This window comes from Stegostoma tigrinum, chromosome 13, assembly GCF_030684315.1.
Source record: "Stegostoma tigrinum isolate sSteTig4 chromosome 13, sSteTig4.hap1, whole genome shotgun sequence".
NCBI lineage: Eukaryota > Metazoa > Chordata > Chondrichthyes > Orectolobiformes > Stegostomatidae > Stegostoma > Stegostoma tigrinum.
In genome coordinates this window covers 48,391,223-48,410,101 of record NC_081366.1, presented here as the reverse complement: position 1 = coordinate 48,410,101, position 18,879 = coordinate 48,391,223, and the positions used below count along the sequence as shown (strand labels likewise).

The following is an 18,879-nucleotide window of genomic DNA, read 5'->3' as shown; positions in this document are numbered from 1 at the left end:
CCACAACCCTGACCTCAAAAATGTAAGATCGTCTTTTGAAATTCTCCTCTACCGTAAATATGTTTACAATTGATAGGTTGAGGAAGAAAAAAACACTACTTTCAACTAAGATCTAAGCACTTTTTCACAAGTACCAGATCAGTCCGAAGCAAGGCCACTGCTGAGTGTTGGAAGTAACTTGAGCATAACTTGTGAATGTTATTTGTTAACAATTACGGAACATAAAAGGATTGATATTTTAGAAATAATATGTATAAAGCTAAAAAAGCATTGAAACTTTTTTGTTTTCAGTTTATTCATTCATGGCATGTGAGCGTTGCTAGCTGGAACAGCATTTATTGCAAACTCCTAGCTACCATTGAGCTATCTTCTCGAACTGCTGCAGTCCATTTGGTGTAGATACTAAAAGCATTCTAACAAACCTTGGTGAATTTCTGTAGTTGGAGCTGCTACTGAGCATTGGTGGTGAAGGAGCTGAATTTTTTAAAATGTGCAAGGGGGAGGGAGGCCTCTTGTGAAACAGTGGAAGTGTCCCTATCCCTCAACTGGGAGACCTAGTTCATGTCCCACCTGCTCCGTGTAATAACATCTCCTGAACAGGTTGATCAGGTAAATAAGCAAAATAAAAATGTTTTTTAAAAGTTCTCAAGCCAAATGCTTGATTGTGGATGGTGTCAAACTTCCTGTGTGCTGTTGGAGCTACATTCACCCAGATAAGTGGGGAATATTCCATCCAGACCGGTGCCTAGTAGATGGTAAACAGACTTTAGGAATTCAGGACATTATTTACTAGTCACAATTCCTAGTCTCTAATCTGCTCTTGTAGCCACTGTATTTATATGACTAGTCTAGTTCAGTATCTGATCAATGATGACTCCTGGGATGTGATAGTGGAGGGCTCAGTGATGGTAATATCAATGAATGTCAAGGAGCAATGGTTAGAATACACCTTGTTGGAGTTGGTTATCGCTTAGTATTTGTGTAACACAGAGGTTACTTGCCACTTGTCATCCGATGTCTGGATACTGTCTAGGTCATGCAGCATTTGGCCTTGGAGTGTTTCAGCATTGGAGGAATCGCAAATGTTGCTATCATTGTGTAATCATCAGCAAACATCCCCACTTCAACCTTTAAAATGGAGGGAAGGTCATTGATGAAGCAGCTAAAGACGGTTAGGCCGAGGGCACCATCTTGAAGAATTGCAGCACAGATGTCCTGGAGCTGAGATGACTGATCTCCAACAATCATCCCACTATGTGCTAGGTATGACTCAGCCAGCAGATAGTTTTTTCTCCCGTGATTCCCAATGACTCCAGTTTTGCAAGGATCCCTTGATACCACACTGTCAAATATGGCCTTGATGTCACTCTCACATCACCTCTGGAATTCAGCTCTGTTATCTATATTTGAACCAATCCTGAGATGAAGTCAGGCACTGGGCGAACCCAAACTGGGCATCACTGAGCAGGTTATTGCAAAGAAATATTGCCTGATAGCACCGTTGATAACACCCACAATCACTTTACTGAGCAGAATCTTCAAATGACAGCTGTGGTTTTCGCGGTAAGTGTTAAGGAACCATTGAAATGCTCATGTTCCTCCTTTTAAGGAAAATTTGCCACATCTTTTGCTAACTGGGCCGCTTTGAGGACAACAGCAGGCCTTCCCTCTAGTATGAGATTCCAGCCCAAAGGGGTGGAGGGAGCCCTCTGGCTAAACCTGCTGCCCAATCAGAAGTTGAGTCGTGCCTTGAAGGGTGTTATAGCTGCTGCCAGGACAAGAGCACTGGAGTCCAGGACGCTGGAATAAAGTACATGATGTATCATGGGATTGAGGTCATTGGAAGCTTTTGGGGGAAAAAGCCCTTAAGTGGTCATTAATTGGCAGCATGCTTGTGGATCAACCACAATGCCAATTCTAAATTCTATTTGTTGATTTGCCTGTGAAGAATTAATGCATGCTTTAAAACAACAGTGATTACTAAGGTTTTGGGCATTATTGTGCTAATATGCTTGAACTATGGTTGTTTGATGTTTATTTGGAGACACCCTGCTCCACAACTGCTAACAAAATGAATGAAGAAAATTTGTAGAGAAAACTGGCCTTACTATTCTGATGTATCTTTTGCAGTTACGAGAGAAGCAACAATTTCAAAACCCTGAAATTGGGTCACCTTGTTTGAACCAAAGCATTGCCAAGGTTCCAACTGAGGTCCTACCTACAAAACAGCTGCTTAACTGTGAGATAAGGTGATGAGTCAGGGTACTGTTCAGGGAGTTGATAGTCTTGTTTCCATGGTGAAAATGAACATTAGATCTTATGAGAAAAGCACCACTTTTTCGTTTAAGTGTATGTTAATATTTCCCATCTTGAATAGACACAGGACACTCTTTTAATTGTATTAATTTGAAAAGAAAATCCAAAATTCCTGAGGAAGTGTGCCACTGGTATAACACTGGCAAAGCAAACTCTCCACCAAGCCCCTTCAAATGCCCCAAAAGCACATTCCAAATCCTGGAGGTAAGGTCACAGTAGGCTGATTAATGCCTGTCTATGCAGCACCAATTCCAATCTGTCCTCTAAAACCCCCTGGAGCCTAAGAGAAAAGGAACCAATCTGTCTTTGGACAAGGTAACAGGATGCCCCATAGATTCATTCCCTCAGGTTAGTAAAGTGTCAGGCCCTCAAAGGAATTCATACTAAATATGAACAGGGCACGAAGGAAGGACCTAGTATATCTAATGGAATTCAAAAACAAAATGGTAAATGGGGAAACTCCTAGTCTTCAGTGATAACTCACTTAAAATTTATTTCACTTACACAGAGTTAAAATAGACTCCTTGTGCAACCGGGTTCTGCATCAAATCTCAGCTTTTATTTTCCACACTCTACTGGTCCAAGAGTCTTTGGAGCCAATCTTTCCTTACGCTGTTTTACTGAGATTTATGTTAGTTTACTTAAGTGGAGTTATGAGGCAAATCTTATAAAATGGGAGTCTTTTTATGCGACTGTTTAAAGTTTAAATTCTGTTCAACTGATGTTCTGAAATTATAAAATAAACCACAAGTATTTTCTTTCTCAACTAATAATGTAATTGTGAATGCAAGGCCTGAAGGAACATATAAAGGAACTTTACTTGAAAAGCAAAACTAAAATTGTTAAATTATACAGCTACCTTGCAGAGGAACATACATATGATACACAATAGATTTTAAAATGCCTTCCAAATTCTTTTCTGCCTAAAAAGATTAGATTCCTGCTCCACATTAGAAAAAGATTCAAAATGAATAATGATCAAGTATATCAATCCTTCAGAAACCTGTTTCCTTTTGAAGATAAACAATGCAGCCAGATTTATTTGAAGGCATGGATCTGAAATTACAGGTTGAGATTTTTTTCACAAATCTAAATATTACACCTGTTAGCAGGTACAGCAACTTTGTTTAAAATCTGGGGCATTTTCTAATAGGAGGACATCAAGCCGTTAGTGTAGGAGCAGTAATTAACTCAGGTGATGGGTATGTCAAGATAATAAAATGTGAGGCTGGATGAACACAGCAGGCCAAGCAGCATTTCAGGAGCACAAAAGCTGACGTTTCGGGCCTAGACCCTTCATCAGATGGGTATGTCACTGGCTGACAGGAGAGCTGGTGAGCAATTTACAGCTTCTGCTTTTGGTAAGATCTACTGTACCAAGTGCCAATCAGGCACTTGACTAACCAGTGGAATTCTCTTCCTACAATCAAGAACCTTGGAGGCAGAAATCCTACTCCGGTAGAGCAGGCAGCCTGGAAAAGGCATTAATTACCCATCAAGGAATCTTAGCTAGCAGTCAGCTGGGAAGGCTGTCCACCACTGTCTCCTATTCCTCCCCAAATCAAGGACTCCACACTGCCAACTCTAACTATTCTGTTACAGTTTGTCAAACCCTTACCCTACTCATAGACAATAAACAATTTCAAATAAAGAGACTAATCATTTTGTTAGAATTATAGAGAGAAGAATGTCAATGTGTTAGCACTCATACATTAATATTGCCAATAGTAGTTACAAGTTCAAATATGTAGACATGAGGGCTAATTCTATGTTAACTTATGAATGAGACAGAATGCAATTCCCAGGAATGAGCCTGAATATCTAAATACCTAACTGAATAAATCATCACTTGAACGCATGAGAAAAGTTAGAATGTTAAGAAAGCTGTGGAGATGGATAACTTAAACAGAAATTTTACTGAGCAGCTGGCATGTTACATGATTTCACAATTTAAGACTTTTATTGTAACAAACTAGTAGGAACATTGACTAAAAATTATTTTGGTATATAATGTATACTCTAAACTACACAACGATTTTTCTTTTTACATTTAAAATGACCAAAAGTTTCCCACAATGATTAGACTGTACCCTGTCTCAAAAGTAGACACTCTATTTTCCCGAAAAAGAGTTCAGAATGATTCTCAACACCAGACATCTTATTTCAATTTCTTTTTCAACCAGGTAACTCCTAATCCTGGAACAATGAGGATGAATTAGAAGTTTCTCCCAGCGACTAAAGCTATGCCAGTCTTTTTAAAATCCTTACAACCTCAGTCACTTCACCCTGAAACAGTTCTCCCACTTGCATTCTTGCATGGCATATACTAGAGACTTGCTACATCTATTTCTTTGGTCTCTTTTTGCAGAATACTCGCAGACTGGCTTGTCTGTGTAATTTATGATTGTCAAGGACAGTCTAATTAGGAAAACCTTGTTATTCTATCCTACAACAACTTCCTTATTCATCCTCTCCTGCTCAAGCCTATCTCCATTGCAATATGAATCACATGACCTTTGTATCTACCAAACATGCTGATTGGTTACTTTTCAGATGTCAATTCTATCTTAATCCATCATCCTAAACTAAACTAGTTCCAGCTGCCTGCACTTGGGCCCTTTAAACATTTCTTATTCACATACTTATCTAATTGTCCTTTAAACAATGTAAGGGTACTCTTATCCACCACTTCCTCTGGAAGTTTATTCCACACACAAACCACTCTCCATGTACAAGAATTGTCCCTCATGTTTTTTTTAAATCTTTCTCTTTTCAGCTTGTAAAAATATAATTAAGTACATTAAATATAAAAATATGTCCCGTAGTCTTGAAATACCCCACCGTAGGGAAAAGACAGCTGCTATTTACATTGTTTATAGCCCTCATGATTTTATAAATATCTGTAAAGTCATGCCTCAACCTCCAACGCTCCAGTGAAACAAGTCCCAAACTATCCAGATTTTCTTGTTACTTAAACCCTCCATTCCTGGCAACATCCTGGCAAATCTTTTCACAATCCTCTCCAGCTTAATAAAATCCTTCCTATAACAGGGCAACCAGAAGTGGACACAGAAGAGGCCTCACCAATGTCCTGCATAACCTGAATACAATGTTCTACCTGCTATACTCAAAGGTCTGAACAATGAAGGCAAACGTGCTACGTACTTTCTTAACTACCCTGTCTACATGCGATGTAAACTTCAAAGAATTTTGTACCTGAACCCCTAGGTCTCTCTGTCCTACAACACTACCCAAGGCCCTAATTTTAATTGTACAAGTCCTGCCCTTGTTTGCTTTACGAAAATATATCTTGCACTTGTACAAATTAAACTCCATCTGCTACTTCCCAGCCCATTGACCCAACAGATCAAGATTTCTTTGTAGTCTTAGATAACCTACTGCACTGTTCACTATACTGCCAATTTAGGTGTCATCCACAAAGTTACTAGCCATGAGTTCTGTATTCTCATCTAAATTTATATAAATGATAAACAAAATTGGACCCAGCCCCAATCCCTGTGGAATACTTCTGGTAACAGGGCTCTAGTCTGAGAAACAACCATCCACCACCACTCTGACTCCTGTTGTTACTTCTTCAAAAAACTCAATCAAACCTTCTAGGCTTTGGAGGTCAAGGGGTGTTGATAAGTTTCTGCAGTACAAATTTGAGAAGGTACACTCCATAATCACTGTTTGTCTGTGGTAGAGGGGAGAGAATGTTAACAGTGATGGAAAGGGGTGCCAAACAGGTGGGCTGGTTTATCCCATTTGAAGTCAAGCTTCCTGAATGTTGTTGGACGTGCAATTGTCCAGCAAGTGTGTAGTAATCCATTACACTCCAGACTTGTTGGCTTATAAATACTGAATAGGCTTTGGGGAGTCAGGATGCAAGTTACAACAGATTTTCTGACCTGCCACTTGGTATCTTAAACAATTTATGCCTATGCTGTTCATAAAGTGTGATTTAGCGAAATAGGAAGTGGAGGGAGGATTGTATATAATTTGGGATCATGTTCATTTTAAAATGAATGTGCTAAGAATAAAAACTAATGACGTTTGTGCACTCTGCAATTTAGAAAATGATTTATCTGTAAATATGTAATGATTTTAACACAGTAATCACAACACTTTTGAATTTTTACTACTAAATTGAAATTCAAATTACAAAAATAAATGACCTTGGCTGTATGTTTGTAATTTGTTCCTTTACAATATTCATGAAGATGATGTGATAAACATTTTCAAAATAAATTATGCTTGTTAAGTGCTACGAAATGGTAGAGCAGATTTAACGCCTCCAGAGGCTGTTGTCTGAAGAAATTAAAGGAACATTTCTTTCTGGATCCTTCAAATCAATTTTGGAAGAGGGTGGGTGTGCCTGAAATTGATCTTGGCTACTCCATCCTGTATTAGAGTTTCAGGCTGCACTAGTTGATGGAGAATGTAGTACTCTTCTAGAACAGGTAGAGCAATATTGGATTTTTTAACCATCCAATTTCTCACTTAAGACACAGGAGCTGAATGAACACATTTTAAGGCAGAAAATTCTGAAAGGCAAGTGTTTATTAGTTTTAGGGGAAAAAAATAACATTTAAGTGTACCTGTACCATACATAAATTATTTATTTAAAAAGCAAAGTTTATAATACAACGTACAAAATCAAACTGTAATTCCAAATACAGTTTTCAGATTTAGATCTAGAACCTTGACAGAAATGTAGCTGCTGGTAACATGTATATGTATGCTATATGTATATTACAACCTCACTAAATCAATGATGTGATTTACATGATTTTATCTCCCAATGCCTTTCATACAGCATGTGCCTGTTAATAGTCTTGATTTCCATTAGGCAATGCAAAATTGAATGAAAACAGTACGATGATTAAAACATTAGGAATGCTACATTCTGAACTCAAGACTTCTGGTATTTGGCTGGCATTTGCACTCAGTTTTGCCTTGGGCATGGTTTATCACCTGAATCGAAAGAAAATAGGTCAGAACTATTCAGCATTGGTAACAAACCTAGCAAAAGTATGATATGACCTTGCACAGAACAACTGCCATCCATTTTAAGCCTATACAGATCTAGGGCAGGGGTTTGAGGAGAATATCTGAGCTTTTGTCTTGAGGTATTTTAATTCCCAGACTTGATTTACATGATGGAGTAAACAGCAGTCAGTAGCAGGCAAGAATATAAGATAACCAGCTACCAATAGCTACCACTAGGTGACAGAGTGCTAATAAGCACTGAAGGGAATTTAAAGTTAGTCTCATTTGATGGAAGGGGGAAGAGTCTGAGCAGTGAGGCTGTCACTTTCCTTTGAAGTCTGGCAGGACACTCTTGATTTTCTTCACCCTGTACAACAATGTTTTCTACTTCCCTTATAAGTTCTCTTTTCTTTCTGACAGTAATAGATCTGCCTTCACCTGGCAGCTAAGCTACTCTAGGTTTGCGTTAAAACCAATTATTCCCAAGACTAATGGAATTTAATGGTGATTCAGAGACTCTCCCAAACTCTCACATGATTCTCTTATGGGCTTAAGGCTACCAAGTAAACTGGTTGAGTTTGCCTGCAGCCTCATAGACAGGTCCCTTATTCACACCCACTTAGTACTCAGTTAAGGTTCACGCATTGGGAAGGGGGATGCTGAAAACCACCACATGGCCCTTGCTTCAAAAACATTACACTGTCCAATCTTTACTTTGACCACTCACTCAGGGCCACACCAAACCATCACTCACCTATTCCCTAGGATGCGCTGCCAATTCTTGGGATGGAACTCAGTGCATTGCCAGCAGTAGCTACTGCTCCCAGTGACACTGCCTGCATTGAAGAATTACCAGAGAGCTTTTGGGGGACAAAGTTCAGTCCTCTGGGGTCCTTCACCAGGAGGAATGCCTAACACTGGCCAGTTCGAAACCTATCATTAGTTAATTGTGTTGGGCTACTTCTGATAAGTAACACACCTGTCCATAACTGGCAGTACCATTGACACATGAAAAAAAAACATCCAGGGCATGGGTTTAGAGCAAATCAATTAACTTATCTTTTCAAAGCAATGCAAAATACTTTTTGAAGAATTACTTATCAAGAGGACTTGATCAGATTTTCCAGTGGCTGCATCTTCCAAATTTTTGAGTAGATTGGAGGACACATGTAATACTTCATCAGTACCTCCAAACAAGCCTTCCAGGTCTAGCTCTGGCACCTAATCAAGAAAAGAAACATGACTGCTGGAAAATGTTTTGTACTTTAAGCTGCATTCCAGTCATGACCAGTGGTTTGTGGATGGGGTTGGCTGCTTTATTTAATGTAAAGAGGCCAGCAGAAACAGTGAAATCAGGAAATCTGAAACAAAATACCAAGCCCTGGAATGATGCACCCATAGTGTTTTCACATAGTAAGCAAAAATGAGCTAATGCTTCCAGCAGAATGCTCACTCAAAATTTCCGCATTCCACAAGAGTTCGAATGGCTTGTCCCACCCAAAATATGTTTTTCTCCTTTGGATATTGACTGTACATTTTATCATACTTTCTGTTTTTATGAATTCAACAAAAATTCTTGCGATTGAATCTTCCCATTAGCAGAGGGTGCGAGTAGGGCTGCTCTTTGGTGGTAGTTATAACAGAAACATGGTAATGGGAAAATTTAAATGTGTAATTTCTGTGAGCAAGACTTCATTAAGGACAGGCCAGCATGATCTGTAACTGTGACAGTGGTCCCAGCATTAAAATCAGTCGCCCCAGTTCCGTGGTTATTGGGTTTTAGGCCTCTATTCCACGAGGCTGGTGCATGACTGAAGAAATTTTCATCGTCAGTCACCTCTTGGAATTCACACTGCTAATATTTCCTTGCAGAAATTATAGATTACCACTAAGCCATGACTGGAAATATTGCATAAAATAGGAAGAAACAATAAGTAGGATACATAGCGGGAGCAGACAGTCTGTGCTTTACATAACAGGTTGATGGAAATAATCAAAACTGTTGTAGTATATTAAACATATCACACATTGAACAATTTACATCATATTTCAGATGCTCATGTAGCTATCTCATCAATTCTCGTCTTCTCGCACAGCTAGCAGAGTACTTTGCACGAAGCTAACAACTATATTAGGCCAGAAGCATTTTGCATTCTTGGAGTCTGCCTTCAGATGCATCCAAACACTTTCAGGTCCCAATCCCAAACATCAGAAAGGAGGTATGAACCTAGTCACATGCTGTCATTTTCCTGGATGTTGAAGGCTAATACCACAGAGGACAGCCAATATTTGTTACTGTCAAAAGGAGATAGGTGAAGTGAAAACAACAGACATGGAAATGACTGATAGAAGTCTCAACTAGAGTTCTGTTTAAGGAATACAACATCAGATCATTCTACTGCAACTTATATTTGGATAATACTGTTTTTACATTCCATCAATGTGGGTCCAATTTCGAGGCATGATAGCAGCATTTTAGATTCAGTATGCATGCTCCAGTTCGTCGAAGGGAGGAACAAAGACCTGACATCCAAAGTAGGGCCTCCTTAGGCTTCATCAATTGAGATACCACCCTTGGAGTGCTGTGTGACAGAGGTTCAAGGTACTGTTTCAAGTGGGTTACAGGAGAAAACCACCCAGATAAACAGAGTAGAAGGTGGCAGAATTTGTGAGCAGCAGGACTGTCTTGTACAGGAGCTCAGTGGAGTGCTGTATTAATAGTGGATGGTGAAGACAGAAGTACAGCTTTATAACTGTGGGCTTCTCATGCATCCTAAACAAGGGGCTCTGTGTCATTATTTCATACTAGTGCACATTATGTTAGCACTCTTTCACCCACATTATTTGATCCTTATGCAGCATTAGAAAGGGTGATGTTTGACGCATGGCAGAGCATGGTACTGGACTTCAGGAGGCGGTGATGGAGGCGAAGGCAGTTATGAACAGCTCTCTTCCTACAATGGAGGACACAGACAGTTAGGCTAAGCTGGACACAGCTACAGGACCTCCATGAGTTACAGCAAAGGAATTTTAGTTTGCCCAAGCAGCAGAGAAACACAGACCTGCATTTTGTTGTTACCCCAAAGTAATGCAGGGTCATGAGCTGAGAATGGACAAGTTCATACAGCTGATAAATACCACCATGGCTCAGGGTTTTGAAAGCATAACACAGAGGTTATCCATATACAGGAGTGTGTGCAGCAATACTTGGCGTGTTTGCAGAATGGCACACTCTGCAGCATTGAGCAGTCAGTGGTACAAAGAGGCCTGGAGTGGATATCAGTTGCACCTTGAGCAAGCAATCTAGAGGGCTATCAAATGATTGAGGCAGTCACTGAAGTGAACAAATGTGCTCCCTCACAGATATTATTACTATTATTAGCCTCCTTGCACTTGTTGTCTGTGGAAACACTCATATAACAAGGCCCAGAAACAATGATCGAAGTACACTAGCCTCTGGAGATGCCCAATTGACATGTACACGGCCATGATAACTTAAACAGGCATCGAAACCACAAGAAGAAAAATGAACAGACTGCCTCCACTTCAGATGCAGTGCATCTTATTGATTGTTCAGTCATAGCATTATATACATCAATGGTGGAGGGAGTTCATATGTGTGGCTGTGGTGCCAATCAAGTGAACTGTTTTGTCCTGAATTATGTAAAGTTGAAGCTGCACTCATCCAGACAAGTGGAGAATATTCCATCACACTCCTGACTTGTAAATGATGGACAGGTTCTGGGCAGCCAGGAGGTGAGTTACTCACATCACAATTCCTAGCATCTGGCCTGCTCTTTTTGCCATTGTATTTATAATGGTAATCCCAGACTGTTGATAGAGGAAGTTTCAGCAATGGTACTACCATTGAATGTCAAGAAGCACTGTTTATATTGCCTCTTGTTAGAGATGGTCAATGTTTGGCACTTGTCCAGGTTTTGCTGCCTGTGGCATTGACTGTTTCAATATCTGAAAAATGACAAATGATACTGAACACTACACAATCATCAGTGAAGTACCCACCCCAGGCCTTATGATCGAGGAAAGGTAATTTATGAAGCAGCTGAAGATGGTGGTGACTAGGACAATATTCTGAGGAACTCCTGCAGAGATGTCTTGGAACTGAGGTGACTGCCCCTCCAAAAACCACAACTATCATCCTACATGCCTGGTATGACTTCAACCAGTGGAGGTATTTTCCCTTCAATTTCCACTGACTTTAGTTTTGCTAGGGCTTCTTGGTGTAGCCTTGAGATCCAGGGCAGTCACACTTGATGCCCTTGTTGATGCCTCGAAAGCTAAACACGCCAGCATGCTAGGGAGTGTTAGGGCTCCTTAGGCTGCAGGCCAGCCACATCCTTCTCTCTCTCTCTGGTTTCCTATCATTTTCATTCTCCCTTCTTTCACTTTCTGCCATTTTTGGGAAGCAGGAGCGGTGTTGAAGGGTCATCAGCAGCAGTGGTGGTGGGATTGAGGACCTTGAACACTGAAAAAAAAATTCATGGTGTGGAGCATGGTTATGGGAATAGTCAGCTAAAAGGAACAAGGTGTAGGTATAATTGGGTTATTTCTGGCTGGAGACTACTAGTGGTTGACTGTTCACAATTTGTATGAACGATTTGGATGAAGGGACCAAATGCATAGCTGCTAAATTTGCTGATGAAACAAAGACAATGAGTATGGTGAGTTGTGAAAAGGGCAGAAGGAGTCTACAGAAGGTTAACTGAGTAGGCAAGAATTTGGCAGTTGGAGCATGATATTGGAAAATATGAGCTTATCCATTTGGGCAGGAAGAATAGAGGAGTAGCACATTACTTAAATAATGAGAGACTGCAGAATCCTGAGGTACAGTGGATTCTGGATGTCCTGGTATATGAATCACAAGAAGTTAGTATGCGGTTACCTGTGGAATTTTTTTACTACAGAAAGCACCAAAGCCAAAGCATTGTATGATTTTAAGATGTTGCTGTACGTAGCACTCTGGGCTAAAAGGATCAAAGGATATGGAAGAAAAGGTCATAATCGATCATAACGATTGAAGGAGCAGGCTGCTCCTGTTCCTATTTTCTATGCTTCTGTGCAAGTTACAGCAAGTAATTAGGAGGGCAAAATAAAATAATTTATCGCAAGAGGAATGTAACATAGTTGGACAGGGTATGAATAACAGCACATCTAGACAATTGTTTGAAGTTTTAATATTCTTATTTAAGAAATGATATAATTGTACTAGAAGCATATTGAAAATGGTTAAGTCATCTGGAAATCAGAGTAATTTTTTGCAAAATGCAACAAAATCTGTATTTACACCAAGCATTGCTGGGGCACCATCAGTTTTTTAAAAATTCATTCACTAGATGTGGGGACCACTGGCTAGGCCAGCATTTATTGCCCACCCCTAATTGTCCAGAGGGCAGTTAAGAGCCACATGTAGTCCAGACCAGGACAGGATAGCAGATTACCTTCCCTAAAGTACATCAGTGAACCTAATATGTTATACCCAACCATCGACAGCAGTTAACATTAGACATTTTTAATTCTTTAAAATTCAGAGGCAAAGGGTTGAGAAAATCCTCTTTAGTTGCTGAGTTCTTAAAATTCACATGTATCATTGGTGTAGTGTATTTGAATGGATTGAGAATTATCTAACATACAGAAGACAGAGTCTTTTACAGGTTGGAGAAACATAACAAGCTGAGTACCTCACAAATCAGTTCCAGAGTGTCATTTATTATCTACATCAATGACTTGGAAGAGAAGCATTGTGCACTGTATCCAACTTTGTTGATGGTACAAAAAAAGGGGTGATAGCATGCGGCGTTGAGAACATCTGGAATCCACAACGTAATATTGATAAATTGAGTGAGTGGGCAAAAACATGGCAGATGGAGTTTAATGCAGGAAAATGTGACATCATGCACTTAGGTAGGAAGAACCAAAAGTTATTATTTAAATAGAGATGGACTCCAGCAAAGTGCAGTGCAATGGAATCTGGGTGTCCTTGTGCAGAAACACAAAAGGATAACATATAGTTGCAGCAAATAGCTAAGAAGAAAGCTAATATTTTGGCTTTTTTTACAAATGGGTTAGGGTTTAAAAATAGGAAAGTCTTGTTACAATTGGACAGGGTGTTGGTGAGGCTGCAGCTGGAGTACAATCTGGTTCCTGTTATGTCCTGGCATTGGAGGCAGTTCAAAAAGTATTCACTAGGGTGATTTCAGGAACATAGACAAGAACAGTTAAACAGGTTTAGAAGAGGGGTGATCTTATTAAAGTCTACAAAGTTTACAGGGATTTGACAGGGTAATGTTGGGAACATGCAACTACTAATGGGGGGATCTCCAAGTAAGGGGCATACTACAGATTATAAGGGTACTCGTATAAAATTGGGATAGAAAGGAGTTTCTTCTCCCAAAGGGTAGCGAATGTCTGGAATTCTCCACCCCAGACAGTTGTGGAGGCAAGATCACTGCAAATATATAAAGAGGAATTAGAAAGATTTGTGTACTGTCAGGGAGTTGAAGTCTAAGGTGACCTGCATGAAAGATGAGTTGAAGCCTGCGACAGTTTAGCCATGATTTAATTGAATGGCTGTGCAGGCTTCAGGGGCTGAGCAGTGACTCCTACACCTTTTTCAGATGCTCCCATGCTCTTATGAGAGAACCATATAGTAAGTAGATTTGAGGATGACGATCTTGTATTGAATTACGTGGACAATCAGAACTATGAGTCAACTATGGTTCAAAGGGCTCAAGAGAATGCATGCTTTATACTTTTAAAACATTAAGAAACGTTGTCTACTTCTTATTATACATTAATTTGTTCCCTTTGCACCAATACCTACTGTTCAGTTTTCTGGCCAGGTTATTCGTATGAAGTTAAGCAGAATTACTGGAGGGGTATGTTGTGCTTACACGACTCAAACCTCAGTTTGTAAAGGGCATTTGCCTATTACAGAGAGGAAAGTGGACTGAACTATGCTGAGTAACTCTCTAAGTCCTAACTTGTAGCTTCAGTTTCCACATTCCAGAGGTTAGTTTACTCCCAGAGGAATGCAGAGACTGACAGCCTCAGCAGTATTCAATGCCACGTGATATGCCTGCAATTGTACACAGTGATCAGTACCTCCAAAGGTAGTCTATATGGAAATTTAAATTGTCTGAAGTTTTAACAGATTGAAAGAAATCACAAGACTGACGTACAAGGTGCTTTACATCTAGTACCAGGTTGTTCTGAAGATTGCGCACTGAAAATGAAAGTGACTCCAATGTTCGTAGAATCCTTAGAGTCCCTACAGTGTGGAAACAGGCCTTTCAGCTCATCAAGTCCACACCGACCATCAAAGCATACCACCCACACCCACTCCCTATAACCTGCCTAGCCTACACATCCCTGAACACTATAGGCAATTTAGCATGGCCAATCCACCTACCCTGCACAGCTTTGGACTGTGGGACGAAACTGGAGCACCCAGAGGAAATCCACGCAGACAAGGGGAGAACGTGCAAACTCCACACAGACAGCGGCCCGAGGGTCGAATTGAACTGGGGAAAAACACTATGGGCAATTTTAACATGACCATTCCACCTAACCTGCATATCTGTTGACTGCGGCAGGAAAGCCATGCAGAGAATGTATAAGCTTAACACAGGCAGTCACCCAAGGTTGGATTGAACCAAGGTCTCTGGTGCTGTGAGGCAGCAGTTCCAACTGCTGAGCCACGGTACTCCCCATGTTATTTAATCTTACTGCACTCATTACTGCAAATGGGTGTAACTTCAGCTCCAGCAGCTAAACTTAAGGAAGGCTGTTAACTGCATTTCTGGCATGCCACATATGACTTTGGCAAACATTCCCTCGTGGTCCATGGTTGAGAAGTCTCCGGCCTGCCGGGAGTCTCCTACACAGGTACAGGTCCAACCTCTTCAGCCTGAGCTGGTGGAAACATTTGAGTCTCTGACATAGGAGAGACGTTGGAGCAGGGCACCTCTCAAGTGTTCAGGGGTAACAATCCCCTGGGAGCCTGTGAGCCACTTCTGCTGCACCTTTTTCATACACAATGGTACCTGCATCACCCATCGAGGGAATGGGGCACCTAGAGGAACATCAGGGTCTCTGCAGCTCCCTCTCACTGTGCCAGTGAATGATTGCATCCATGGCTCAAGCAAAAGAGTGAAGACCTCTGTGCATATCTGGCAGATACTGATTGTTCTGCTGGACCTGGTTTGATTGCCTTTGTATGATCTCTGGCACTGCTTCCAGACAATTCTCTGCTTGTCTCTGCATCTCCATCAGCTTGCTAATGGCTGGTTCAAGAGTCTTCTCATCTGTACTGGGCTCAGCAGTGGGCTGTTCCCCTGCCGTCTTCAGACTGTCAGAGAGTTTGGCTGTTTCTTGCTCCTCTAACAGCAGGATCGAGTCGATGCTCTACTCACAAAGTTGTTACCTCCAAGCCTGCTCCAGATTAAATATCACTGTGGTGAATGACTCTCTGCTAGTGGAGGATAGAGAGGAAGGTTTGGCCAGTAGATCCTCTGAGATACATGACTATTCCACGTAGTTTGAGGAGCTGGTAGAGATTGGCCTGAGGGTAGGGCTTCTTTTTATGTTCTTGCTTGAGACTGGTTCCAGATGCTGCACAGAAAAATATAAAGGGCTGAATCTTATTTTTTTTTTGTTCAGTTTGAGCTGGATCGGGTTGTTTTGAGAGGGATTTTCAGCTCAAGGCCTGGCATGTTTTATTGCCATATCTTACCAACCTCACCTCAGTAACTACTGACCCCATCCCTAACAGCATCTGTCCTGTCCAATTCCCTCAACAGCTTCTGAGGAAGGGTGACTGGACCCGAAACATTAACTCTTTTTCCCTCTTCCACAGATGCTGCCAGACGTGCTGAGCTTTTCCAGCAACTTTGTTTTAGTCCCTCAACAACTTACCGCTCACCAGATATCCTGGAATTGACCAGCATTCCTGGTGCTGGCACCATCTTTAAAAGATTGTGGTGTATCTGGAACAAGCACGGTCAACCAGAGTTGCGCTGTGTGGTTTCTATTTGCCTTGGGCATGGCACACAAAGGGAAATTATGGGCAAGGATCTGGAGGTCCTGCTGGGCAAGGTGGTGCAACAGGTGGGAGGTCTTCTTCCCCATGGATCAGCAGTGGAGACTATGAAACCAGGCTATGCCAGCCTGGTCTGAGGCTGTTACCCAGGTCAGTGTAGTCTCAGCCATTTGCAGGAATGCACAGTAACGTAGGAAGCAAGTCAATGAGCTTATCCACTACATCAGTTTAACTTCCACTATCTTTTCTCCACTAGCTCATATCCATTCTCTCCCTGCATCAAATTCATCTAGAAAGGAATCATTTGATTAGGGACAGTGAACACGGTTTTGTGAAGGGTAGGTCGTGCCTCACAAACTTTATTGAGTTCTTTGAGAAGGTGACCAAACAGGCAGATGAGGGTAAAGCGGTTGATGTGGTGTATATGGGTTTCAACAAAGCATTTGATAAGGTTCCCCACAGTAGGCTAGTGTAGAAAATACGGAGGCATGGGATTGAGGGTGATTTAGCGGTCAGAAATTGGCTAGCTGTAAGAAGACAGAGGGTGGTGGTTGATGGGAAATGTTCATCCTGGTGTTCAATTACTAGTGATGTACCGCAAGGATCAGTCTTGCGGCCACTGCTGTTTGTCATTTTTATAAATGACCTGGATGAGGGCATAGAAGAATGGGTTAGTAAATTTGCGGATGACACTAAAGTCGGTGGAGTTGTGGATAGCGCGGAAGGATGTTGCAGGTTACAGACGGATATAGATAAGCTGCAGAGCTGGGCTGAAAGGTGGCAAATGGAGTGTAATGCGGAAAAGTGTGAGGTGATTCACTTTGGAAGGAGTAACAGGAATACAGAGTACTGGGCTAATGGTAAGATTCTTGGTAGTGTGGATGAGCACAGAGATCTCGGTGTCCACAGATCCCTGAAAGTTGCCACCCAGATTGATAGGATTGTTAAGAAGGCATATGGTGTGTTAGGTTTTATTGGTAGACGGATTGAGTTTCAGAGCCACGAGGTCATGTTGCAGCTGTACAAAGCTCTGGTGCGGCCACACTTGGAATATTGCATACAGCTCTGGTCACCACATGATGTGGAAGCATTGGAAAGGGTGCAGAGGAGATTTAGCAGGATGTTGCCTGGTATGAAGGGAAGGTCTTATGAGGAAAGGCTGAGGGACTTGAGGCTGTTTTCATTAGAGAGAAGAAGTTAAGAGGCAACTTAATAGAGGTAAACAAGATGATCAGAGGATTAGATAGGGTGGACAGTGAGAGCCTTTTTCCTTGGATGATGATGGCTAGCACAAGGGGACATAGCTTTAAATTGAGGGGTGATAGATATAGGACTGAAGTCAGAGGTAGGTTCCTTACTCAGAGAGTAGTAAGGGCGTGGAATGCCCTGCCTGCAACAGTCATAGACTCGCCAACTTTCAGGGAATTTAAATGGTCATTGGATAAACATATGGATGATAATGGAATAGTATAGGTTAGATGGGCTTCAGATTGGTTTCACAGGTCAGTGCAACATCGAGGGCCGAAGGGCCTGTACTGCACTGTAATCTTGTATGTTCTACGTTTTATTCTCTTCCACAAGGTGAGCCAGAGTAAATAGTAATTTTGGGTGAGAGGGCAAAAGGACAAGAAGGCAAGGCAACAATGCTGCGAAGGCTGGAGTCAGTAAACACTCTAACAAGTGAGCAGGTAAGAGATGCAGCCACGTTCAGTCAATATGGAGTGTGCATGCTCCTGAGTGCACTGTGTCCTTACTGCAGCATTTCAATTATAGTTGCTGGTACAGTTCAAAATGCAGCAGGAAACTGCAGAAGTAATTGGATCAGAGATGTGCCATGGCAATTCTTAGAGGCATATGTCGAATGAAAATGTCCATGGAACTGGGTGCATGTTGCTCGTGCCGATGGGCCGTCCGCTGAGATGTTGGTGCCTTGTGTCCATCATAGAGGCCCTTTAGAACAAACAGTGAACTAAACGTTGCCTGGTATTTACTCTGAGTTCCATATTAAGCATTCTTGCCATCTAGTTTGCTTGCCAAGATAGAAAGCTGAATATTACTGAGGCAAATGTGGCATTAATAAGGTGATTACCAAGCAATAATAAATGTACATTTATTGTCTCCCCCCCCATATATAGATTGAGACCAGATGCTGTCATCAAAGTTTGCTGCTATTTTAGCACTACACAACCAAGCATGATAGTGGTGGATTATCAGTATATGACACAATATCACATTACACTGGCACATCACATCACGCAGTACCGCTATGGTTTAAACAGAGCTACACTGGTAGATGCAATGAAGTGGCAGCCATTAATTGTACATGAAACATGAAATGGGGATCCCTGGCATCCAGTCTTATACGTGACAGTCTTCTGTTGTGCAACATTACATTGCTAACTCAAATTCATGGGGGCGTACTGTGTACAGTGGCGCACATTGTGGTAGTATGATCTGCTGCAGCACTGGAACCAGGTTTTCTTGAACTGCCCATGGTGCTGACTGCCAAGGTC

General features: G+C 41.4%; 1 protein-coding gene across 10 annotated transcripts in view; it reads right to left on the bottom strand.

The window, feature by feature from the left end:
• Positions 1 to 18,879, bottom strand: part of arhgef37 (Rho guanine nucleotide exchange factor (GEF) 37) — a 411,845-nt gene that overhangs the window by 74,036 nt on the left and 318,930 nt on the right. For all 10 annotated transcript variants that reach the window (XM_048543924.2, XM_048543923.2, XM_048543921.2 and 7 more), the window contains one exon: positions 8,406 to 8,529. In XM_048543924.2, coding sequence (XP_048399881.1) covers positions 8,406 to 8,529 — 124 coding nt within the window. The remainder of the gene's footprint in view (positions 1 to 8,405; positions 8,530 to 18,879) is intronic.